Here is a 26,226-nt window from a genome sequence, read left to right on the forward strand (position 1 = left end):
TCAAGATGCCACAACTTATGAAGGGAGATACTTCTAAGATGGACCAGTCGAAGTATTACGCATTTCATGGGGGGTTCGGGGCGCACAACCAAGGACTACCTCTGTCACGCCCCGATCCCGACATACATCCAAGATCGACACGTGACGTCACTAAATGCTCGTAACTCAACGTACCCTGCCTTTTTGATATGTACAAAATATAATTCAAGATCCAGATGCATAATAATTTTGCGTATACTTTATGGTTGCATCTAACCTCCTCGTTAGACTGCCTACGTACCCTCAACAAGGATCAAGCCATTCGTAGTTCGTCCTTCACTACAACTCGACATATATCACAGTCCGTTCAAGCCGAAAGGCATAAAATTCCTCAATCAAACATTTAATAGAACCTGACAAGCATGAAATTCCTAGACTCAGGGCTACATAACAAACCCCTATGAAAATCATGATTTCTCTTCCATCCAACATATAAATCATTATGTCCAACATGATATCGCAATTCACAACATACATCATATTTAGGAACCAATGAAGCACAAAACCATTCACTAGCCACATTAATTAACTAATCTGGTCAAAATAATAACAATCATTCTCATATCTTCTAAATTCATATATTATGAAATCATAATCGAATCGTAGAAAATCTCGAAGGAGTCACACAAACGTACAACCGCTTTTCTAATTCAATTCACAAGATTCTCGAAACCATTATTCACAAATATACTAAAACGAAGGCTAAAGTGCCACAATTAAACCAAGCCTACTTCTTCAAAGAATGAGATTTTGGACCACTCAACGATATCCAACCCAGGGTACGATTCTAGACCATCACTCAACGAAATCGCGGAGTAGAAGGGATTCCGGACCATCACTCAACGGAATTCGAATGGATACGATTCTGGACCACTCAACCTACCACTACCTCAACCCCTATAATTTACAACGTAGCCACCTACACTATCAACTTCTCATGGCCTCCAACTAATATGTAACACAAGCATATAAATTCTACAAACTACTTTTAATAGGATTCTAAGATCTCATTGTCATAACATTTATCATATTTATCATTCACATTACTAAAAGGATAACTAAACACATATACGTCACAATCATCATCAGTACACAAGCCAAATCATGTTTAATAAACATAGATCTATGGCTAAATATATAAAAATCACATTTCAATAGAAATCATATTTATAAAACCAATTCATATTCACAACGGATACGAATATAAGAAATTAAGGTAATAACCCTATCACATATATTCAAGTCACTCTCTAACCAATGTGGGTCCACTAGACTTCACTTAATCTCTGGTAGTACCAATTCTAGTATCTAGAACGTTTTGAGACATGTTGACCAAAAGTCAACTCTCAGTCAATGGTAGGATCCACAACTCTACATAATTCAATCCGAAAGATCCGCTCATCGTATTTCAGATCCGTAACTTCCTAAAGTCCTCATTATACTCATAGAACATCATACTAATATCTTGTCACGATCCGACGGTCGGATCTTCGTCAATCACAATTTCCGGTAGCGGTTACCGTTTTATTTTACAAACTTACAAATCCAATTTGGAAAGATCCATACGTTGGACTCCTGATTCTTAAGTTCCTATGATCCTCAAATATTACATACTATAACATATTAAATTTTGGTGACGATTCAACGATCGAATCGTCGATTCATTTAATGTCCAAGTGGCGGTCTTTATCAAACTATAGTCATATGACGAGATTTCGCCAATCAAACATCACATATGGAATTAGGGTATCCAATTTAGTGTAAAAAGGTCAGGTGGGGTCTCGGCTCATGCTCCGTCGCCACCCGCCGCCGCACGCGGCGGCCAACCGCCCCGACTTGCCGAAAAATTCAACTATTTCCAAAATTTCTCAAATTTCACAAGAATAAAGATCTCAATGAGGGGAGCAATTTTCATACCTGGGCCGAAGTCCAATTCGGCCAAAAACACCTGAAAACATCCTTAATCCGCTGGAAACCCTTGAATTTGGGTGTTCTTGATTCGACACCACTAGTGTTCCGCCGCCCCAATAGCTGTTTGGGCTTTGTTCTATGCCTCAAGGAAAGTGTTTTGGTGGTGATGATTGAAGATAATTGTTTCAAAAATGGGTGGATTGCCGCCGGGTGTCCTCAAAGCCGACGGCTTCAGTTCTTCCAAATTTGAGCCCAATCAACTCCATTTTTTTTATGAGACAGGAAGGTGGAACAATGGTGAGTCATTTTCAGGTGGTGGCTCGTCTCAAAACGCCGGAATTTGGCCTGAGGAACCCACGGTTCCATTACTTCCGTCTGGGTCGGGTCGCACAAATTGGGTAGGGATCTTTGATCCCGTGCTGCTCTCTCTCTCTCTCTCGTCACCTCATTCCCCTCTCTGATTCATCCCCCTGCTTCCTCTCTCCTCCCCTGATTCGTCCCCCTTCCCTCCTTTTTCTTTCGTTCTCCCTTATTTCCCTGCTCCTTCTATGCCATCAAGTAGCCTCTTTTTTTTTTTTCCTTTTTCTTTAGCTGCCATTTGGCAGCTCTATTTTTTTTTTCTTTTTTCTTTTTTTTTTCAGCCTCTCACGTGGCTTCCTTTTTCACAATATGCGATCGAGGTGTTTTCCATAAAAAACATAAGTCGTAAATATAAACGCGTTGAAATTAATAATACAAATATATGTATTTTTAAATAATGAAATCCGGGAACGGGATTTCACAACCTCACTTGGAAGAGGTATCTTGAGAGGCTGGTGAAGAAAGGCAGATGTGACAAGTATGTCAACAAGCTCGCAACGCAGCCAAGGAGAGGCACAAATGTCGATGCCGAACTCCCAACCAAGATAATCTAAATCAACAACATCTTCGTTGAATCTAAATATATGGGGGCCACCAACAATTTCAAGAAGAGGAAGATCCAGCAGGCGAGATCAGTCTTCCAAGTTCAAGCCATAGATGTTGTACCTGGACCGATCATTGGCTTCACTGAGGAGGACGCTGAAGGAGTAGATTTTCCTCAAAACGACAACCAGGGAGGAGTTTGTTTCAGAAGCAGGTAGCCATTGTCTTGAAGAAATTAATTGATGAGAAGCATGTTATGGAATCGCAGGGGTCTGTCTAGACCTGATTTCGTGTCATAATTTAGATTTTCACGTGTGATTAACAAACTGAACCTTTTTTTCATTGTGGAAGCGCATACTAGTCTTGATAAGGTCTCTTCTACTTGTTATAATGCTTTTTTTATTTATTGTAGTTTTAATGGAGTAGGTGTTGGAAAGGCTGGTGGCCTTCGTTCCTTCTGGAAATCGAATGCCTTGAATATCAATATAATCTACTCTTTTGATCGTTTTATACATGCTATTGTGCATGATCTTGTTTGTGATACAAGTTATCTAATTACTTTAGTGTATGCTTACAATAAAAAAGAATTACAATATGAGTTATGGAGTAAAATTTTTACATTGAACCCAAATAACGATCCTTGGTTACTCTTGGGAGATTTTAACAATATCCTAAACGCCGAAGAAAATTTGGGAGGGAATAGAACAATAACTAAGTACATGATTGATTTCAATAATTTTACAATCATCGTAATCTTATCTCTATACCTGCTTCTGGAGTTCCTTTCAGTTGGACAAATGGACATAAAGATAAATCGGTAGTTTTTGAAAGGTTATACCGTGCATTTGCTAATTTCGAGTGGCTAAATATGTTTGAACATGTTCATTTACACAATTGCCAATATTTGGCTCGGACCTTAGTCCTACCATACTTCATTGTAATAATATTGGCTATAAAAGGAAGGACTCTTTCAAGTTTGAGGTAATGTGGCCTAATCACTCTGAATTCAATCAATTTGTTATAGACAATTGGCAATGTAATATCTCTAGACACCCAAATGATATGTTTAGAGCGTACGCTGAAAGATTTAAATTCAAAGTGAAACGGTTAAACAAAGATGTCTTTGGTAATGTGCAAAAGCAAATTAAACACCTCATGACTTAAGCTTACAACATATCGTTTATTCCACACTTTGTTATAAATCTACTCCAAATAAATTATATATATACTAAACGCCTAACTTTGTGGTTAATTCCCTTTGTGTCCTTTTTACTGTTCATTCATCAATGTTCTTCCGTTTTTGCCCCTTCTTTGTTTCTGTGATCACTGTTTATTATACAGTGTGATTCCGTCTTTAGCCCTACTTTAGTCTTTGGTATTTTACTTCATTTTTGGATTCTTCCTTCCCACACCGTTTCAGTCTCTCGACCTTCCTTTTCATTGGATGCTTCCCACCGTTTCAAACTATCGACCCACTTTTTCTCTGCCTGCCTCCTGCTCTCCCTATCTCCCTCCTAGCCTCATCTCCCAATCTCCCAACTTATTTTCGGTTTAAACTTAAATCTCATATGAATCTCCTTGGTCTCAAAGGTCTTCTCTCCTCTGAACCCAGAAAAGCTTTAGCCTTCCGACAACACCGGCAGCCATAATCTAAGCGGTTCAGTAGCTAATAGTATGCCTAATTTCGCATTACAGTATTGTTGGGTAGAATTCAAAGGAACCCAGATGGAGAGTTTTAATTTTTATTTGAATTGCATGTTATCCAGATGAAAATTTGAATTTGCGAGCTAGGGTTTTTCGATTTTTTTAATTTGGGATTTCAATTTTATTGCTTTTTCGCATATATGATAATGGTTATGGTTTTTCTAGCGGATTCTGATTATTTACGATCTGGGTTTAATGATTTTAGATGGGGATCAAGTATAATACGTGTGTAGAGGTTCTTCTTTTAATTGCTATGTGTGTAACAGCTTTGTTCAGTTAGCTATCTAATTGTTGATTATCAGTTAGGGTTTTGAGGATCCAAATATCAATTCTTTGTAGGTTTTATTTGTCAAGAGTTTTGTTTTTTTTTTTTTAATGAAAGAATAAGAATTTACTTTGTTTTGATGCTTCATGTGTTTATTGCTTAGTTTGCAGTTATTTTTTCTTTGGTTTTCATCTACTGATTGGTTTTAGGGATCGGGGATTGGGCTAGCACTCTTCTCCAAAGGTAGTTTTTAACTTTTTATATGTTTAAGTTTTTTTAATATAAATTTTGAGTGATGTTTCATTCTTAAGCCGTGGTTTTCTTTGCTTTGCAGTTTCAAGTTTCTATTTGCACAAAGAACTTTCAGATAGGGTATAACTTCTTCAGGAGTGTGCTCTGTATATTTCTCGAATTTAGATTTCTTAAATCGCTATTGTTTATTAGATTTTCTTTCAATCTGATTCCAATTGAGTTCGATTTCGAACTTGAATTTATATTCGATTTTGATTTACATATGTCCTAATTTCTTTGAAGAAATTTAGAGATGAAGGTATTCAAGTTGGAGACTTTGAGTTCAAATTTCTTCAAATTCAATAAACCCATTTGTTGCCCCTCTCTCTCCTTTCTTTCTCTCTCTTAATCTTTATACCATTTCTCTCTCTTAATTTCAATATTATTTATTAGTTGAAGTTGACGCATCTTTTGTACCTCTCGAATGCTGAGGTTCAGATTAATTCTGGAAGGATTCCAATCTGGCAAAAGTCTAAACTACCTTTTATATTTTGACAGCAAGATCCCTTTGCTTATCAGTATTGTCAAACATGTTTATGATCCTTTCATTTATGTCTTAGACATATTTCTATACAATGAGTCCGTCTGCGGTTGATGAGCCAATAAAAAAATTAGTACTAGAGTATGACATAGTTGTATTAATGGATCCCTAATTCTAATAAATTAAAGATTCTCAACCCTAATATGATTTAGGTGTTGTTTCAGATTTTGTGTTTCTCATTTTGGAAGTGATTAATAGGTGCTCTGTAAAGGTTAGTCTTATACATCTCTAAATGTAACCTATCTACTCCTTCCAGACCTCCTTAACTTAGAACTTTCCTGTTAGGTAGGTCAATTTCCCAAGGAAACATTTGATGCCTCTGGAGTTAGGTTGGTTCTCTTTTCCAAGCTTCAAATTTTAGTAATGATATCAAAAAATTGAGTTAGTTTTAAATAACTATAGTTAGGCTGTTTGCATTCTACTATGCGTACATACATACATATAGAGAAGTTTTGAAAACCAAAAACGAACCAACAGAACTAAAAAGGCCTGATCCAATTAATTTCAAATATCCCAAGAATCCACATATCATTGCAAAGGGAGTTTGTAGGATTATCATCTTAATATAGGCCAATGAGATTTGAAGTTGGAATAATTTTGTGGATACACATAATATGTTGATTCCTATTGGTTCTTCATTATGACCTGTGAGACATATATGCTTTAGAAATTTTAATTTTCCTGTTTTATTTTATCTTTGTTACATCAAGATTTTTTGTTGGATTTGATGGTTAAGGTGAATTGAGTAATTAATCTATAATATCTCTTTTGATTTAATGGTTGTGAAAATATGATGATGTGGTGGTTATTATGATGGAAATGCATGTTAAAAAATTATGAATTTAACATGATTGAATTCCAACTTTCTTAAATTGACTGAATTATATACTCTTAATGTTAAACTTTCTTAACATCAGGTGATCAGTATGAATGGATTTGATATGGGAAGGTTAGCCTCTAAACTAAATCCCATTCCCAAGTGATGTTATGTGACAAAATTTATACCGCACTATGTCTTTAAAGAAAATGTTCATTAGTTTATACTCATAGCTGCTGTAATTACAGGTTAGTTTTATACTCTTTTTTTTTAAGAACTATGCATAGTAGTTGTTAAATATTATGACATTTGAAAATCCTTAATTCTATGATTGGGATATGATTACTGTGCATTCACTTTATTTAATTACAATTTACGAGTGATGGAAAATTTAAAATTAATTTATGCCACAATTGTTAGGCACTATGTTTCACTAAAATTCAAGATGAAGGTGAAGGCGATATCTGTATCCATCTACACATGCATTTTGGAAAGTTTGATGATTCGCCTATATTTCGCCAACTGGTATGTTCATTCTAAATTTTTATATTTATTGTCATTATCGTATGTTAACATTATGCCATAAAAAGCTGAAATCAATTGTTTTGTTTTGCTAGCTGATCTTATTGTCACAGGTTATAATTTCACTTTTTTTTTTCCTGAATTTACAAATTATGGTTTACAATGGTGTGACTTTTTATTTTATTTTATTTAGTTTTTCCCCGGTGTGGTTGATTTTCTTTTTAAATAAATGCATTTAGCGAAACATTTTTGGCATAATATAGACCAATGGTGTTTTTGCGCATAATTCAAAAAAGAGAGAGGTAATGCGGCAACTTGGTGTTCTAATTATATTGGAACCCATGTTGTTAGAATTACTTGGAATTCCTTTGTATAAAAAAAGAAATTACTTGGGATGAAGAAAGTGACTACTTTTCTCTGCTTTTGTTGTTTATTCGTTGTTTTTTTATATTTGTTAGTTGTCATGAAGTTTTGATGTTTGCTTATTGATGTATGCTATTTTGGATATAGATACAAGGCTTGGAAGGAAGTGTAGAGTCGACTACCCAAATGAGGAGACTAAGAAATGAGTTTTCGCTCTCTTTTGCTTGGAATGGTCAGTACTTTCAATTCTTCTTCGTTTTTTTTTCTTTTTGGAAAGCATGAGTATAAAGTTTGATCACTAAGTTTGACAAACAAATATATTGAAATATAAAAATTGAATTTAAATTTGTCGACTAGATTATCTTTTTCTTAACTTTATGGGTTGCTTTGTTATTGTTTTTGGTTGCAGATTTAACCCCTTGAACTTGAATTGGATCACTCTTTGGTCAAATGCTTATTAAGTCTTTGTTCCACATGTGGACCGTCATAGAATAGTTCCTACCATCAAATTATAACTAAGACTGCGACAGCTACTGCTCCACCATCATTTCTAAAACATTAGGTAAAAATCTCTCATCTCTACAAATCTTTTTAACAATGAACCAATGATTGCACAAAAAAGTTTAGTACGATCTTATTTTTATGTCTTTCGCTCATTATCTCATTGAACAAATCAATTCCAGAAGTCATTTTAAGTATGCTAAATACTTTAGATTTGACATTTTGTGTGTTGAATATCAAGATAGAGAAACTTTTCTCTAAAACATGATCTGACCGTTTATGCATTCGTTTTTCTAAGTTAACAATTCTGCAAAATGAGGGTTTATATTCACCTTTTAAACAGTTTAAATTTTTTTTTCACTTTTTAAACACTTTAGACCAAATTTGTTTAAGCATAATTCAATTGATTGGTTTGAATACAAATAATTTGTAAAACTTGGATTCATGCAGTATTTAAGGTTTAAGGCCATAGCTCAAACCACGCATATGTTTTGTTATCTCATCGTTATCATACATAGTTCAAAACACACATAATATAAAATTTGACATAAACTTTATGATGAGTAGATTTTATATTATATATTTTACCCTAATCTTAGTATATTTTGGTTAATATATTGGAAGAATTTTGATACTTTGAATTGTATTTTCAATATAGGACTTTCGACTTCCTCTGGAGCAAAACATGACCAAATGGATGAATTTTGAAGTAATTCCAGTTGGAGGACGTTTGTGAGTCACTTAGCTTGATCCTATCAAAATTTGGGATTTTTCCACCAAGCGGTTATTTTCTGGCGATAAAATAAAGAAGCAGTGCGCAGTGCTAGAAAATGACGTTTTTGGGCTTAAATTGCGTTTTTGGAGCCCAAGATGACCTCGGATGGGTTCGTGGCCTTCTGGAAAAGTGTTCAAAATATTCCAAACATTAAATCCAGCTATATTGGGCCAGTTTTGGAGCAGCTTATGGGTCAAAACGTGGCTGTTCAGATTTTAGACGAATTTTATCATTTAATTTAGGGTTATGTTTCCTAGGGTTTGTGGGGAGGCTTGGCAGATATATGGCTTGGCCGTCTACCATATTCCCTTACGCTTTCTTTTATGCAATTTTGGAGACAGAGAATTGTTAGGGTTTTGAAGACTTTTTACTTGAAGGTGCTTTCAATCATTTTCTTGAATATATTTTCTATGATTTCAATTATGAATATGAGGAACTAATTTCTTTTGCTAGGGCGAAGCCTTGAGCCTTAGCAAGAATATGTGATTTTAATTTAATTGCTTATGATTGATTGCATGCGTACTTTGAATTGTTAATCACCGGGATAAAAACTATCTAATTGTCGTAATGCCTGATCACCATTAGGATCTTTAGAAAAGTAATTTGATGCAATTTTGGTTGGAAGGTTCTCTGAAATTGACGCTAGCTTCTTGTGATTAATAATTGTAATTTCTCTTAGGATGAATATCACGTCTTCAGGATTGCATGGTTTTTCAAAGGATTTTCATAAAGCATAATGAGTCTTTCATGTTTAGATTTGATCCGAACGTCCAGACGGGTTGCATGTTAGATATACGTTATATGTTGGAGATTCCAAGTAGAATATGAATTAGGAAAATCTAACCTTTAAAGTGGCATGTGTAGATTATAAGTAATTGGTAAAAATTCATAGGATTGCTAGGTGATGGTGGAAACCTAGTGCTTTCTTAATTTTATTCTCCCAAAACTGTTTTCTTTCTCTCTAGCTCTAATATTGCAGATTGTTTATTTTAATTCATTAATTTCGTTTTTATTTTAATTATGTTATAAAATTAATCACTTCAATTTCTACTTTACAATAATTAAATGAAATCTGATTAGTTCGAATTATTTAATAATCCCTGTGGAGACGACCTTGCGAAATCCGTTTATACTACAATAACCTTGTGATTCTTGCAAGTAAAATAGGAGATTTAAGCCCGTTCACATGAGTAGTAAAAATCCTATCACTTTACATGTTTAATTAATAATGCCTAATGTTTTCGTCTATGCAGGACCTGGTCTGCCAACAGTTTTCAACTGCGCAAGTCATTTCATATAACTTTCTGTAAGTCCTTTTATTGTTCTGATCTTTAGCAAGAGGATCCTTTAACAAATCCAACTATCATTTGTTCACATTAACTTCAATTTTTCCAATTTCTAACAGATAAATGAAAACACCTACTACCAGAAGAAAGGAGGAACAAAGTGAAGAAACAAACCCATTAGATTAAATAAGGTCAACACTATTCATTGTTTCTTATTCTAGATAGGGTTCTAAATAGATTTATATAAGCATAGGACTTATAATTTATATTTACAACTTTCTACATGTTTTATACAGTTTCAAAACCCACAGCACCGCGCGGGCACTCTTGCTAGTGAGGATCTATAAATCGACGGGTACTTCATCATAACTACTGACTACAAAGGGTAATATGCAAACCACCTATTAATCATAGCAAGACACTCTTCAGGTTTGTACTCTGGAGCTGTGTGACCGGCTCCCTGCATGAAGAGAAAAATTTAGTCAGCTTTTGCTCAAGCAAACTCTAGTATGTATGAAAAATTAAGTTCATGAAGGTTCTTGGCTTCTTGCCTTTATAGTCGTGAATGTCAACTTGTAATTAGTTATGTGTGAGTACTGCACACTGTATCTAAAGGTAAAAACATTATATGTGGTAAGCATGTGATAATTGTAATCTAAATTTATTATTAAACTCAGTATGAACGGGGGAACAAAGATTATGTCGTAAGCGAAAATGCAACACCAACCCTGCAATCTGCCCACTGACGAACCATGGCCTCCAACGACTGTCAACAGTCAAGTTAAGCGACTCTATCCAAGCAAGAGTACCCACATATGGAACTACCATATCATGATCACCACTGTTAACAGAAATTTTGAGTGCCGAAGCAACGATCATGCGATATATACGGAAACACATTGTGTCAGATTCTGTTAGAAAACTTCCCTAACGAAAGAAAGTTGGACAGATATATTACCTGTAAATAAGAACTCTATAGCCTTGTTTTATGAGGTTCTCATGATATACAAGACTAGAGGAAACATCATTTATATTTGAATCTTCTAAGCTTTTATTGCATCTCATCCATTCTTCAATGCTTCCCTAATTGTCATTTAAAATCAGAAAATTAAAGTCCCCTAAAATATGAGAACCTGAAGTGGATTTTTAAAATTTAACTATCGATTACCTCCTGAACATGAAGAGCATCTTGAACAGTTTTGTCATTTGCCCAAATTTCAGAGAAGATATAATTGTATTCCTACATTAAAACAAGGCAGATATGATTAGAGTGCACGTGTGTTCGCTTGTGCGTGCATGCTGAGAGATATATACCCGACACCATGGCCTAGGAAGTCCAGAAGAAGTAAGGAGGATATTTTTAGAGTCCCTATCACTGAGATGGTCGGGATTCCATATTGATCCCATTGATTTTGGCGAACTTACAGTACATGAAGGTTCCAATATCTGTACAGAGCGTATGTCTTCCGTGCACTGTGAATTCAAATGTAAAGTCAGTATAATGATCCCAGATTACATAAAAATGACAAGTACTTGCGGAAACCAAGGACCTTATAGTGTTTCCACTCACCTCGTTGTAAATTTCAAGATCAACCACACATAATGCGTTGTATGGATCCACATTGACATAATCTCCGTTGCAATTTGTTTCAAGTGACTAGCAAAAATATGAAAATTTGTAACTTGAGAGACGATGTTGTTTTATTGAGAACTATAGATATTACTTAAGAGCTAAGATCCAGCAGTTTGATCAAAATATGGTTCAGATTAATCTGAGTAGCCCCAGTCCAATCTCAACTTGAAACCAACAAGAGGCTATTTCACCTGGTATAGTTCATCTGATATAAGTGCTTTTAGGTAAGCAAATAAAATTCTGGAATTTTCATCTTTTTTCGGATCTGTCGCTGGATTGCCAAGCACATATCCCTGCATCCAACATATGGTCAGGAATTAATTAACTAAAACATAACAGAAATCATTCATATTCTCATTGAAGAAGATGTACTTTGACATTCATTGGCGGCATATTGTCATCCAGATTACCTACATATAAGAAACAAACAAAACAACTGCAGATCAATACCCAATGTGTTCATCTGCCACATATTGAGCATGAAGACTTGATGAATGAAATGTTAATATATACATGTGACACTGAATTAAATAAAGGTTGAATGTAAGAGGAAGAACTATGCCCGATGGGGTGATGAAAATAGCTTACCATCGGATATTTCTTGAACGATAAGAGGAATAACAACCCCCGAGTAAGAATCGCCAGCAATATAGAGTGGATTGTTGAAGAATTTAGGGTGGTCCATAAGCCACTGCACCAATACACGAATGTAGCTAAAAACCTTGTATGTGTGAATACATTTACCATGTTGGTAGCTAAATATATCCTCACCTTTCTTAGAAATTCATACGTTTGTGCTGCTGATAAAGTGTCACTCATATTAGCGTATCCTCTCCAAGTTTTTGCGTATGAGAATCCGGTGCCGACAGGTGCATCTACAAATATTATGTTGGCAACCTGAAATTCTTGGGTTATTGACAATATTTGTATAAAATCCAGAATAACTCAAAGCTGCAGCAATTGATCTCACATACGAAAACACAAACACTTCGAAGGCAATTGAATTAGCGTCACACACCTTTGTCCATGAGTATGGATTCAACTTTAACTTTGGCTTGTTGCCAATGGAATCTACATAGTCAAAGGATAGCGGACCTACAACAAAGTAAGGGTTATATAATAAAGATGGTTACAATAATTAAGTTTTGAATAAAATTACTTGCAGCAGACTACTAATGTGTATAAATTGTTCAAAATTGTTCCAATTGGAAATTTCGGAGTAATATATGTTCACTACACACCTCGTAAAAACTTTTGAATTATAAACTAGTACTTGTAGACGTCTACTACACTGTACAAGAAAATAAAATTCATCCATCAAACTCTAAAGAATTGGATTTGTTTGTACCATACTTGACCAATCCCGAAACTATTGAGCACCGGTCAACGTTATACTGTCAAGGATCCAGAAGAGTTTCCCTCCAACCAGGAGGCCAATCACAATGCGACACGTGTCGACATCAGAAGCTAATCACAGCACGACACGTGTCAACATCAGAAGCCAATCACAACACGACACGTGTCAATTTCAGAACAAAGCTAGAAACTCTTCTATAAAAGGAGATCATTCTCCCACAATATTTCCTAATGTCATTTGTACTAAATCATTCACTTGTACTCACTAAAGGAGAGCTTGAACCTATGTACTTGTGTAAACCCTTCACCATTAATGAGAACTCCTCTACTCCGTGGACGTAGCCAATCTGGGTGAACCACGTACTTCTTGTGTTTGCCCTATCCCTATCCATTTACATACTTATCCACACCAGTGACCGAAGCAATCTAGCGAAGGTCACAAACTTAACATTTTTTGTTGTACCAAAGTCCTCATTGATTTTGTGCATCAACATTTGGCGCCGTCTATGGGAATGACACTTATTCCCACTCTCTTCAGCTTTGCCAAACTGGTTTCTACCATTCGTACACTCTCTTTTGACCAGGCATCCCTTTCCAACATGGGGAGCAAAGGAAGCCACAGCACGCAGAATGACACCCTTCTTGCACCTAGTGCGAAGCAACGAAAGAAGGAAGGAAAAATGGTTGCTCTTCAAGCTAAAGTCGATGAGCTAGAAGCTCAGAACAACAAGATAGCAATGAAGAATGAGGTCCTCCAGGAGCAGTATGAGAAGCTCTTTGAGACACTCCACGAAACTAGTCGTACTCAAACACACAAGCTCGTTGCCTCTGTGGACATCAACCATCATCTGGGTGCCCCCCAACACGGAGGGTCACCTTCAGTGCATGGCATACGAAGATCAAGATATTCTGCCCTATTGCATCTGCTTCAAACATTTCTCCTCTGTAACAATGCAAACACTACAACTCGTAGAAAGCTTTACACACTCTTGATCAAGACAGTGTGAAGCAAAACCAATTTATGGTGTCAACAAGAGCTTCATTAATGGAGGGCAACCACAATTCTCAAAAGCTTCACACACTCTTGATCAAGACAGTGTGAAGCAAAACCAATTTATGGTGCCAACAAGAGCTTCATCAATGGAGAGCAACCACAATTCTCAAAAGCTTCACACACTCTTGATCAAGATAGTGCGAAGCAAAACCAATTTATGGTGCCAACAAGAGCTTCATCAAAGGAGTTCAACCACAATTCTTAAAAGCTTCACACACTCTTGATCAAGACAGTGCGAAGCAAAACCAATTTATGGTGCCAACAAGAGCTTCATCAAAGGAGTTCAACCACAATTCTCAAAAGCTTCACACACTCTTGATCAAGACAGTGTGAAGCAAAACCAATTTATGGTGCCAACAAAAGCTTCATCAATGAAGGGCAACTACAACTCGTAGAAAGCTTCACATACTCTTGATCAAGACTGTTCGAAGCAAATTCAATTTATATGGTTCATCCAAACCTTCGACTACTACAAGGTGTGGCTTGCATCACAATCTCTTGCTCAACAATGTGGAAGTAAAATTTGTATATGTTGTCTCTCCCACATTTTCAAATTTCTAATTTCCCCCCCCCCAAAAAAAAAAATATTGGGAAATTCAACAAAGCTTCATCAATGGAGGACAACTACAAATTCTCAAAAGCTTCACACTAAAGCTTCACCTACAAAGCTTCAACTCCAAAGCTTCACTTACAAAGCTTCAACACAAGAGCTTCACCAACAAAAGCTTCATCAATGGAGGACAACTACAAATCCTCAAAAGCTTCACACTATCTTGATCAAGATAGTGTGAAGCAAAATCAATTCATGGTACCCAACAAAAGCTTCAACTCCAAAACTTCACTTACAAAAGCTTCAACACAAAAGCTTCACCCACAAAAGCTTCACCCACAAAAGCTTCAGCTACAAAAGCTTCACCCACAAAAGCTTCACCTACAAAAGCTTCACCCATAAAAACTTGACCCACAAAAGCATGACCCACAAAACCCACAAAAGCTTGACCCACAAAAGCTTCACCTACAAAAGCTTCACACACTCTTGATCAAGATAGTGTGAAGCAAAATCAATTAATGGTACCCAACAAAGCTTCAACCTCAAAGCTTCACCTACAAAGCTTCAACACCAAAGCCTCACCTACAAAGCTTAAAATATATATATATATATATATATATTTTTTTTTTTTTCGGAAATTCGAAAATTTGGAAATTCAAAAATTTGAAAATTAAAAAAAAAAATAAATGCCTAGGCCTCCTCTTCTTTGGGCCTAACAACTTTCATAACAAATATATGAAGGAGGAGTTTTGGGCTACCACTTAGAAAGGAAAATGGTGAAGTTTTATTACTTTAGAAGCTTGGCTACGCAAGACACCTCTTTCATCAACTCCCTCGACTGGAGACTTGGGGACTTCTACCATATGCTACTGCACCTTGATACTCGGAAGTCTCACGACCACTTAGTGACTTGCATTTTTCAAGTCTCAAACCGAGAAATTTTCTTCACTCGGGAAATTAAGGGAACACTACCTCAACCTACATGCTTCACTCACAAAGCTTCAACATACAAGCTTCAACAAAAGAAAAAAAATTCAAAGAACTTAGTGAAGAAGACTTGGTGTATTTAACACAATACGTTGAAATGAAGCAAAGCTTATTTATTGATATCTCCGATAAGTTACAAATATGTACATATACATGAGTCAAAATAAACAAACAAGAGGGATCCTTCACAAAGGTTGCTTAGGAAAAGTCTCAGTAGTCGGCAGAGCCCCAGAAAGAGAAGGCACCGGAGGGTGATCATTCGGAGCCTCAGTACTAGACAGAACCCTAGAAGGAGGAGGCATCCGAGGTTGATCATTTGGAGCTTCATTACGTGGTACAGCCCCAGAAGACGAAGGCAATAAATGCCTTTGGAACAAACCCACAAACCTCTGATGATCAAGTAAAATCTAACCATCAGATTCCTGCATCTGGTCAAGCTTCCTCTTCATGTTTGTAGCATAGTCATGTGCGAGCCTGTGCAACTGTTTATTCTCATGCTTGAGCCTTCTAATCTCCTATTTGAGACTTATCACTTCAGCCACCAATGATTCAACGTGGCGGGTTCGAGCAAATAGGCGTTGGGCCATATTAGACACAGAACCTGCACACTGAACACTGAAAGCCAGGAAATCCTTAACAGCCAACTCATCAGACCGTTTGGAAAGTAGTCTGTTATCTTTGGGAGTGAGAAGGTTCTTGGCCACCACCGCAGCGGTCATATCATTCTTCATCATAGAGTCTCCAACGGTAAGAGGACCAGTAGGGGATAGAAAGATGGGCGCCATATGTTGTCTTGAGGAGACATAGCTGCCTCTTCACCAAAGTTCAAGTCAAAACGACGATCGGATGGGCCAGACATTTTCAGAAATGATGAAGGAGAAATGAGGTCCAATAAATCTCTGAAGTACAAAATAAGGGGAAATTTCCTACAAGCAATAACTCTCTTAATGTACTTCTTGCACACAATTGGTGCCCTTATAAAAGAAAGGGCAACATGGTCGTTAATTCAAAAATCGAAGAGGCACCACTTTCCAGATTTCGAAGAGGCACCACTTTCCACACCCAACATCAGCTCATCGGGCACCACAGATAACTTTGCCAAAGATCTCTGACAAAGTTTAGACACATAAATTTTGAAGGTCCAGCTACCTTACTATTACCCACAAGGGTAAAAGAACATCACCACTGCTTGATAACTGGAAAGTCCTTATGTGTGTCAACCTCCGTGCTCCGTGCCAAGGCAAACTGGTAAAAATGCCCAACCCTTACTCATATTTGAGCAAACACTCCCAACAAGATTGCTTGCTCAAAAATCGAAGAGGCACCGCTCTCCGAATCTCGAGAGCCAGACTCCCAACAGGATTACTTTCTCAAAAATCGAAGAGACACCGCTCTTCGAATCTCGAGAGCCAGACTCCCAACAGGATTACTTTCTAAAAAATCGAAGAGACACTGCTCTCTGAATCTCGAAAGCCAGACTCTTAACAGGATTACTTGCTCAAAAATCGAAGAGGCATCGCCCTCCGAATCTCGAGAGCTAGACTCCCAACAGGATTACTTTCTCAAAGATGGAAGAGACACCATTCTCCGAATCTCAAGAGCCAGACTCCCAACAGGATTGCTTTCTCAAAAATCGAAGAGGCACCGTTCTTCGAATTTCGAGAGCCAGATCCCCGACAGGATTGCTTGTTCTAAAACCAAAGAGGCACCGCTCTCCGAACTTCGAGAGCCAGATTTCCTTGGATAAAGCTTGTCTGAAATCTTCACACGCAACATCAGCTTTCCAGATACCACAGACCACTTTTTCAAAGTGCTCTGACAAAGTTAAAACATGTGAAGCTTGCAGCTCCCAGTACATTGCAATGACCAAGAAGGGTAAAGGAATAGCATTACTACTTATTGTTAGGGAGACTCCTATATATGTCGACCTCCATCCTCCACGGACAGGCAGACCTGGCAAAATGCTCAACCCTTCCTCATATCTCCCAACGAAGCCTTTCGAAATACTCAGCTTTCTACCCCTCCAATAATACCTATGCAAACCAGCCACACCAGAGCAAGAGTATCTCATATCATCAGGGTCAAAAGCAAGAGTATCCCATATCATGCTTTTTCCCTGTCTTTTCCTTTGCCCTTGTTCTTACCTGCAAGACAAAAAGAAAGAAAGCAATCAGCCAGCACTTGGAATCAAGCTTCCAGTCAGGAATTGACTATCTAGAACCCCTTGCCTGATTACTTACCTGGCATTACTCTCGAGTACTCATCTTCAACATCTTATGCTTCCAGAGAAGATACCACATCTGTCTGAGGAACAGATAGGGCAAGTGAGAAGGATACAAGGAAGCATGTGGAGACAAGCGTAACAGAACACGTGCCGATACATCCACTACTTTATCAATAGCAAAAGTATCCCATATCATCAGGGTCGAACGTACTCTAGATTTGATGGACTTGTTTTGACCTTCAAATTCTTAAGTCAACCTTATACTCTGGAGGAAACCAGAAAACCCTCCAGCCCAGTTTAAGAATAAGCCTGTGGAAAGTTACTTCTTCAAAAGCAAAAGTATCTCATATCATCTCTTCTCCTTTTTCTTCTCTTTATCCTTCATGCTGTCTGCAAGATAGGGAGAATGAGAACAATCAGCTGGAACTTGAAATCAAACTTCTGATCTGGGACTGATTGCTTGGAGCACTGATTGCTTACCTTGTCTGTCACCTCTTTCGTCAGCTCTCCTAGCTCGACGACTTAGGGGACTCCTACTACATGGTTTGTATTGCGCTTGACCAAGCCTGAAACTACCAGTAAGCTTTAAGTGAAATTGATACATTACCTTATGCATCTTCACTGGTTAAAGATACCACCCCTGGATAGAGGAAGAGTACTTCCAGAGAAGATGCCACATCTACCTATGAGACAGATAAGGCAAGTGAAGACGATACCACACTTCGGTACTTAGAAGTTTCGTGATTACTCAGCGGCTTGGATCTTGCAAGTCCCCAACCGAGAAGCTTCCCTCACTCGGGAACTTAGGAGAGCACTGTTTGTACCATAATTGACCAATCCCGAAACTACTGAGCACCGGTGAACGTTATACCGTCAAGGACCCAGAAGAGTTTCCCTCCAACCAGGAGGCCAATCACAATGTGACACGTGTCGACATCAGAAGCTAATCACAGCACGACACGTGTCAACATCAGAAGCCAATCATAACACGACACGTGTCAATGTCAGAACAAAGCTAGAAACTCTTATATAAAAGGAGATTATTCTCCCACAATATTTCCTAATGTTATTTGTACTAAATCATTCACTTGTACCCACTAAATGAGAGCTTGAACCTATGTACTTGTGTAAACCCTTCACCATTAATGAGAACTCCTCTACTCCGTGGATGTAGCCAATCTGGGCGAACCACGTACATCTTGTGTTTGCTTTCCTGTCCCTATCCATTTACATACTTATCCACACTAGTGACCAGAGCAATCTAGCAAAGGTCACAAACTTAACATTTTCTGTTGTACCAAAGTCCTCACTGATTTTGTGCATCAACATGATTAAATAATGAAATTACACATTTCAATTGTTGAGATGGTCTGTTTTCAGAATTTTTGTTGGTAAGTTGTCGATATTTGATTGATAATTTCATCAATGTTTGATTAGCATGCCATTTTTATTTGATTTTGATCAGTTTGGCATTTAGAATTTGTAAAATTCCCGTTCATGTCAATTTTCCCAAACTATATGGGCTCATAAGAGGCTTGTAAATATAACTCGGTACTACGGTCTAGTGGTATTTTTATTTTATTTTTATAAGTGAGAGGTCTTAACTTCAATTCTCACCAAGGTGAATTTGAACCACATGATTACTAACCAATTGTAAGGCTTAGCCCACTCTCTTAGGGGACATATTATCATTTGTTCAAAAAAAAAAAAAAAAAAAAAAAAAAAAAAAAAAAAGAACAACAACAACAACATTACCAAAATTAACACGCATGTTCATGTTTCTTTGTGATTGTGGGATCCATTACCAAAATGTTAGCAGAAAAAAATTAACGTCACATACAACTTTAGTTTCATTTCACCAATGTCTTGTAATATAAATAATAGTGAGAAAAATTGGAGAAATGGTCTTTGAACTATAATTGAACTGTAACTTTGGTCCTTAAACTAAAATTTCATTAGATTAGTACTTAACAAAATGTGGAGCATTAGTCCCTCCATACTAACACCATGAGATTTTCTGTTAATTTGATGACGTGGTCTTTGTGGGCTCCATATTTTCTGTTAACTCTCTCTCTCTCTCTCTCTCTCTCTCTCTCCCATCTTCCCGTCCGCCTCACCTCCTCCAAACCCCAGCCACACCATTGTAGCATGCTCCCAACAACCAAAACAAAAGAAAGTTTCTAATCCAAATTTGGAACACATCTTATAGAAAGATAAAACTTCTTCAATAAGATTGTATTTCATTTCACAAATGTACAATTACACAGAAGAGAATATATATAGCATTTTTCTCTTTACAAATATATCCTTGACTACCTTAACTGAATTTGTAACCATTCTAACTAACTACAGTTAATAACAAACCAACCACATTTAACTTTTGCTAAACTGTTTTACATCAACAGAAATGGAAGATTTATTATCTTCCTTAATACACCCCTTCAAGCGAGAGGAGGAATCAGAGTTGATGCCAACGGGAAGCTTGGAACACAGGTATCGAAACTGATTTTTAGACAGGGATTTTGTATGAAGATCAGCAAGTTGATCAGCACTGCAAACAAACTGGACTTTGAGAAGATTAGCAAGAACCAGTTCACGAATGTAATGATAATCAATCTCAACATGCTTAGTGCGAGCATGAAAAACAGGATTAGAGGCTAAAGAGATGGCGGAAATGTTATCACACCATAAGATAGGCAGTTTGGGGAGAGGACAATGAAGATCACGAAGGATTTTACAAACCCAAGTGAGTTCTGCAGCTGTATGAGCCAAAGACCTATATTCGGCTTCGGTAGAAGAACGGGCGACAGTACTTTGTTTCTTGGCACTCCAGCTGATGAGGTTGGGACCAAGAAAAACAAAGTAGCCACTGGTTGAGCGCCGATCAAAAGGGCTGCCAGCCCAATCAGCATCAGAATATGCTGAGAGATCAATAAGACCCTTTGTAAACCATAATCCTTGAGAGACAGAACCTTTTAGAAAGCGAAGAACCCGTTTGGCAGCTTGAAAATGTTGTTCACGCGGAGCATGCATAAGCTGGCAGAGCTGATTGACAGCAAAGGCAAGGTCCGGTCGAGTCCACGTGAGATACTGAAGTCCTCCAACAAGAGAACGATACTCGGTGGGGTTAGGGAGAAGAGAACCAATGTGATCCAATTTATTGGAGCCAAGAGGTGTGCAACAAGGTTTTGCACCTTGCATATTTGTCCGTTGAAGAAGATCAAGCAGATATTTAGTTTGATGAAGAAATATCCCTTTAGAAGATCGCTGAACTTCCAGCCCCAAGAAATAGTGTAAAGGACCAAGATCCTTCACTGGAAACCGATTACTAAGCTGATTAATGAATTGATGATAGAGATGAGAATCAGGGCCAGTTACGAGAATATCATCCACGTAAACAAGAACGATAACCAGCTTAGGATTATGAAGGACAAACAGAGATGCATCAGAAGAAGATTGATGGAAGCCAAGATCATGCAGAGCTCGAAATAGTTTTTCAAACCAAGCTCGAGGGGCTTGCTTAAGACCATAAAGCGATTTTTGAAGTTTGCACACATGACTGGGGAAAAGAGGATCAATAAAACCCGAGGGTTGAATCATGTAGACATCCTCTTTTAAATCACCATGAAGGAAGGCGTTGCTGATGTCTAACTGATTTAAAAACCAATTATGTTGAACAGCAAGACTAAGAAGGATTCGAATGGTAACCGGTTTAGCAACCGGACTGAAAGTCTCCTGGAAATCAATGCCCTGTTGTTGATGAAAGCCCTTGGCAACAAGCCGGGCCTTGTAACGATCCACAGTACCATCAGGTTTCTGCTTAACCCGAAATACCCACTTGCAGCCAACAATGTTCTGAGAGGAATTCGAAGGAACTAATGACCAAGTGCCTGTAGACAGTAAGGCATTATATTCATCCTGCATAGCAGCACGCGAGTGAGGAAACTTAGATGCTTGGAGATAAGTACTGGGAACGGAATCCATGGCAACAGATAGAGGATGCTTAGTGGCTGTATAAGCCTTAGGTTTGTAGATGCCGGCTTTGGATCGGGTAACCATAGGATGAATATTGACCATAAAGGTAGAGACAGGTGGAGAAGCATCGGAATGCAGAGAAGTAGCTGGAGAAGGATAAGTAGTTGGAGGTGGAGAAGCAGCAGTAGTGGAAGGAGCAGCAGGAGGTGAAGAATCATCAGGAGATGGATACGCACCAGGATGAGTAATCGTGCGAAAATAAAGATCCATCGAAGAAGAAGACACAGGAGGAACATCCTCAGAGCGAGAAGATGGAAGCTGCAGAGACTGAAAAGGATAGACTGCTTCATTAAAGATTACGTGTCTGGAGATATAGACGCGGTTGTCAACCGGATCAAAGCACCGATAACCCTTGTGCTGAAGACTATAGCCCAAAAATATACAACTCTTGCTTTTAGCATCCAATTTACTGTGAACATAAGGTTTAAGCCAAGGGAAACATTGGCAACCAAAGACTTTGAGTTTGGAATAATCCGGGTGCTGATGAAATAAAATTTCCCAAGGAGATTGCGAGTGACCAGAAATGGGAAGACGATTAATGAGATACAAGGCAGTAGAGAAAGCCTCGACCCAAAATACATGAGGAACATGAGAAGCAACAAGTAAGGTCCGGGCGGTCTCAACAAGATGTCGATGTTTTCTCTCAGCACAGCCGTTTTGTTCAGGCGTGTGTGGACAGCTTAATTGATGAAAAATACCATGCTCATTAAGAAAAGATGCAAAAGAATGACCAGTGAATTCACCCCCTGAATCTGAACGCAACACTTTGATTTTATTACTAAGCAAATTTTCTACATAATTCTTGAAAACAACAAACGTAGAAAATACATCCGACTTGGCCTTCAAATGGAAAAACCAGCTGTATTTGCTAAAGTCATCAACAAGAAGTAAGTAATATCTGAAACCACTGCTAGATGTAACAGAAGCAGGTCCCCACAAATCACAGTGTAAAAGTTGAAGACTATGAGTAGTTGCTGAAGAAGACAGGCCAAAAGGAAGCTTGTGGTTCTTTGCCAATGCACAATCGGAGCAGAAAAAATCAACGGTAGACCGGCCTTGGACGGCAAGAGTAGTAGTAGACATTACCCGACGAAAAATGGCAGAAGATGGATGACCCAATCTCCTGTGCCATACCTTTATTGGAGCTTTAATACTGACAAAGGCTGATGCAGCAAGGGAAGGAGAAGCTTTACCAGAAACGAAACTAGAAGATGTAGTAGACTGCAAAGGATAGAAGCCATCTTTAACGGAACCTCGCAAAAGCGTCTTCCCCGTGGAACGATCCTTAACAACGGAGCCATTAGAATCAAGAGTCAATGAACAATAATTGTCCCGGAGAAATTGAAAGGCAGACAGCAAATTGTGTTGCATATGAGGAACATGAAGAACATTAGACAATGTAAAAGAAGAAGTAGGGGTGCATAATGTAGATGAACCAACATGGGAAATAGGAAGACCTTTACCATCACCGATGTAAACTTTGTCTTCACCAGTGTAGGGGGTAGGAGAGGTGATATTTGATATGTCATTAGTAATGTGCGAGGTTGCTCCTGAGTCAATTAACCAAGTAGGAGAAGACTTGACATCGGAACGGGCACACATTGCCTGAAGTTTGGCAGGGGGGATTCGACCACAGATATCAGGATTCATCCGGTCAAAGCAGTCAAGTGCTTCATGACTGGAGTTACCACAAATCTGACAAGGAGCCCGAGGATCAGAGGAAGAACCACGATTGGAAGAATTACCATGATGGAAACCACCAGTGAAAGAGTTACCACGATTAAAACCACCAGCAAAAGAATTACCACGATGAAAACCTCGATTACCACGATTTTGCTTCCCGCGATTGGAATTGTAATGAAAAGAGTGCTGAAGGGGTTGATTTTGAGCAACATACACCTGTGGAGGAGTGGGAAGAAGTGGAGGTTGAGCCTGAATCGATAAGGCATGAAATGGTTCAGACATACCAGAAGAGACAACTTTCTTGCGACGATTCAGAGAAAGCTCTTTGGTAAGGAGCAAGCCATGGAGTTCATCCAAAGATGTAGACGATAACCTAAGCATGATTGAGTTGGTGAAAGATTCAAATTCATCAGGAAGACCAGCCAGAGTAGCAGCAATGAGATCGCGATCAGAAATTGAGGCTCCAGCAGCAGTGAGAGAATCGGAGATCTCTTTGAGTTCTTGCAAATAATCAGACATGGATCGAGAACCTTTCTGAACACTTTGAAGGCGAGAACGAAGCTGATGAACATGTGCATCAGAGATACCCCCAAATCGTTGTTCGAGCTTAAGCCACAGATCGCGAGAAGACGAAACACCAACCGTGACAGGAATTACCTCTTCAGACAACGTGGAATTAAACCAGATCAGAAGATTCTGATCTTTCTCATACCAAATTTCGAAAGCCGGATTAAGAGTAAGATCAGGAAGAAGAGGAGCAGGACAGGGTTCGGTGCCATCGACGATACCAAGAAGACGATAACGTCGAAGAATCGGAGCAAATAGAGCACACCACGGCAGATAATTGGTCCTCTTGAGCTTGATTGGCACCATACTGCCAATATTTTGGATCGTGAGAGAGGAATACAAAGAGGAATTAGGGTTCGAAGATGAACTAGGGTTAGAAGAGGAAACAGGCACCAACTCAGACGAAGTCGCCATGAAAACAGATCAAGATCAACACCATAGAGAACAAATCGAGATACAGATTAGAAGATCGGAGCGGAAGAGAAGAGGATCGAGAGGAGCCGTGAGGCGACTGGCGATGAGACCATATAGAAAGATAAAACTTCTTCAATAAGATTGTGTTTCATTTCACAAATGTACAATTACACAGAAGAGAATATATATAGCATTTTGCTCTTTACAAATATACCCTTGACTACCTTAACTGAATTTGTAACCATTCTAACTAACTACAGTTAATAACAAACCAACCACATTTAACTTTTGCTGAACTGTTTTACATCAACAGAAATGGAAGATTTATTATCTTCCTTAATACATCTCCCTTTGCAAACGAATTCACAATGACATTCATCCATGCTATCTAGACAGGTAAGATTCAAGAATTTGTGGGATGCGGGTTCAGGGTTCGGGTGAAGGCCATGGTTCGTGGGCTACAGGTTGGGGTCGGCTGGGGAGTGGGGATTGACGATTGGGGGTTGGAAGTGGGAGGTTGGCGAGGAGTGTATCAAAGATTAAAGTTGAAGGGTGGGCTGCGAGAGTTGGTTGGATGAGGTAGGCTTGCAATTTTTCACTAACATGTAACCATGTTTAACTAAAATTTACCGGAATTGGTAACGAAGGACTAACCCTCCATATTTTATCAAGTTCAAGGACCAAATAATGAATTTTTAATCTAGGGATTAAAGCTACAATTTGATCATAGTTCAGGAACCATTTCTCTCATTTCCTCTAATAGTGAATTATATCCTCAGAAATGATGCAGACAGTGAATAAGTAAGCAAGTACCAAAATCCTCTGTAAAGAAGCACAGAGTGGACTACATAAGTACCTATTTCATATACGAGTGCAGAAAACGCAGAACAACCAGGACCTCCAGTGAGCCAAAGCACAAGAGGGTCATATTCTGGACTCCCTTCAGACTCAATGAAGTAATAAAATAGCTGCACATCATCCATGTCGCCTACTCCTACGTACCTTTTGTATAATAAATTCAAATTCATGTAATTTCATAGTCATCTTCCGTATTAAAATAGTTTTGAAAAGAAACAAGAACTACCTACCCAGTTTCAAGTTTGAAGGGGAGGCTACCGGGAAAGCCGGGTAGGGCGGTGATGATATTTGACGTTGAAGCAACATTGGTGTTCAAAAGAACCACCAGAAGAAGTGCTTGTGGCAACATGGTGACGACGCTTTACTTGCCGCTAGTTTAATCATATATACACGATGGCATGTACTTTCTCTGTACTGTTTAACACATTTAGATGGACTTACATACAAGATTAGGTGAAACCTTTGTGATCATGAGAGAGAGAGAGAGAGAGAGAGAGAGAGAGAGAGCGCCTCTCTAATTCAATTATTGCTAGTTTTATAATATTAGGTGATGGTGACGATGTTTTATTTGCTGCTAGTCTCATTTCATCATACATATGTAGGATGTCATTATTTGTGTGCCGTTGCACATAATAAGGTTTAGTTTGGGATTGCTGTGTTTTTTAAAAAATTTGCTTCTGTTGTGCTGTGAATAAACAGATGTAAAATAAAACAGGTGAGTGTTTGGTAAACTTCTTTTTGTAGAAGTGTTTTCAACAACAGAAAAACAGTATTAAACAACTAAAAATGTATGATTATCTAATATAATCTTTTTGTTTTCTTTAAACGGCGGATAATCTAATATAATCTTTTATTTGTAACCTTTTTCTTTATAATTTTTATTATAACTTTTACTATGTAAACTTTTATTTATAACTTTTATATTTATAATCAACTGTAGAAGGATG

General features: G+C 38.0%; 1 protein-coding gene and 2 long non-coding RNA genes across 5 annotated transcripts; 2 read left to right on the forward strand and 1 right to left on the reverse strand.

The window, feature by feature from the left end:
* The first annotated feature begins 2,688 nt into the window (after positions 1-2,688).
* On the forward strand, positions 2,689-5,209 carry LOC139196427 (uncharacterized). The gene is made up of 3 exons (XR_011581335.1): positions 2,689-3,067; positions 5,032-5,065; positions 5,157-5,209. It is a non-coding gene; the product is annotated as an uncharacterized lncRNA (long non-coding RNA).
* Positions 5,210-6,564: 1,355 nt separating this feature from the next.
* LOC114824830 (uncharacterized) lies at positions 6,565-9,052 on the forward strand. 2 transcript variants are annotated; one of them, XR_011581334.1, is made up of 5 exons: positions 6,565-6,603; positions 6,892-6,996; positions 7,504-7,588; positions 7,766-7,918; positions 8,516-9,052. It is a non-coding gene; the product is annotated as an uncharacterized lncRNA (long non-coding RNA). The 2 variants fall into 2 exon arrangements; XR_011581333.1 differs by having other exon boundaries at positions 7,766-9,052.
* Positions 9,053-10,079: 1,027 nt separating this feature from the next.
* Positions 10,080-25,790, reverse strand: LOC108170803 (serine carboxypeptidase-like 18). 2 transcript variants are annotated; one of them, XM_029102150.2, is made up of 14 exons: positions 25,510-25,790; positions 25,278-25,423; positions 12,570-12,646; positions 12,323-12,448; positions 12,140-12,242; positions 11,924-11,961; positions 11,743-11,844; positions 11,489-11,575; positions 11,233-11,391; positions 11,087-11,158; positions 10,877-11,001; positions 10,646-10,759; positions 10,470-10,527; positions 10,080-10,378 (listed from the first exon to the last, which is right to left on the reverse strand). In XM_029102150.2, the coding sequence occupies exons 1-14, from the start codon at positions 25,626-25,628 to the stop codon at positions 10,295-10,297; spliced, it is 1,410 nt and encodes a 469-aa protein (XP_028957983.2). In that variant the 5' UTR covers positions 25,629-25,790; the 3' UTR covers positions 10,080-10,294. The 2 variants fall into 2 exon arrangements, with proteins under 2 accessions (XP_028957983.2, XP_028957984.2); XM_029102151.2 differs by lacking the exon at positions 10,470-10,527.
* Positions 25,791-26,226: the final 436 nt, after the last annotated feature.

This window comes from Malus domestica, chromosome 05 (genome assembly GCF_042453785.1).
Source record: "Malus domestica chromosome 05, GDT2T_hap1".
NCBI classification, from domain to species: domain Eukaryota; kingdom Viridiplantae; phylum Streptophyta; class Magnoliopsida; order Rosales; family Rosaceae; genus Malus; species Malus domestica.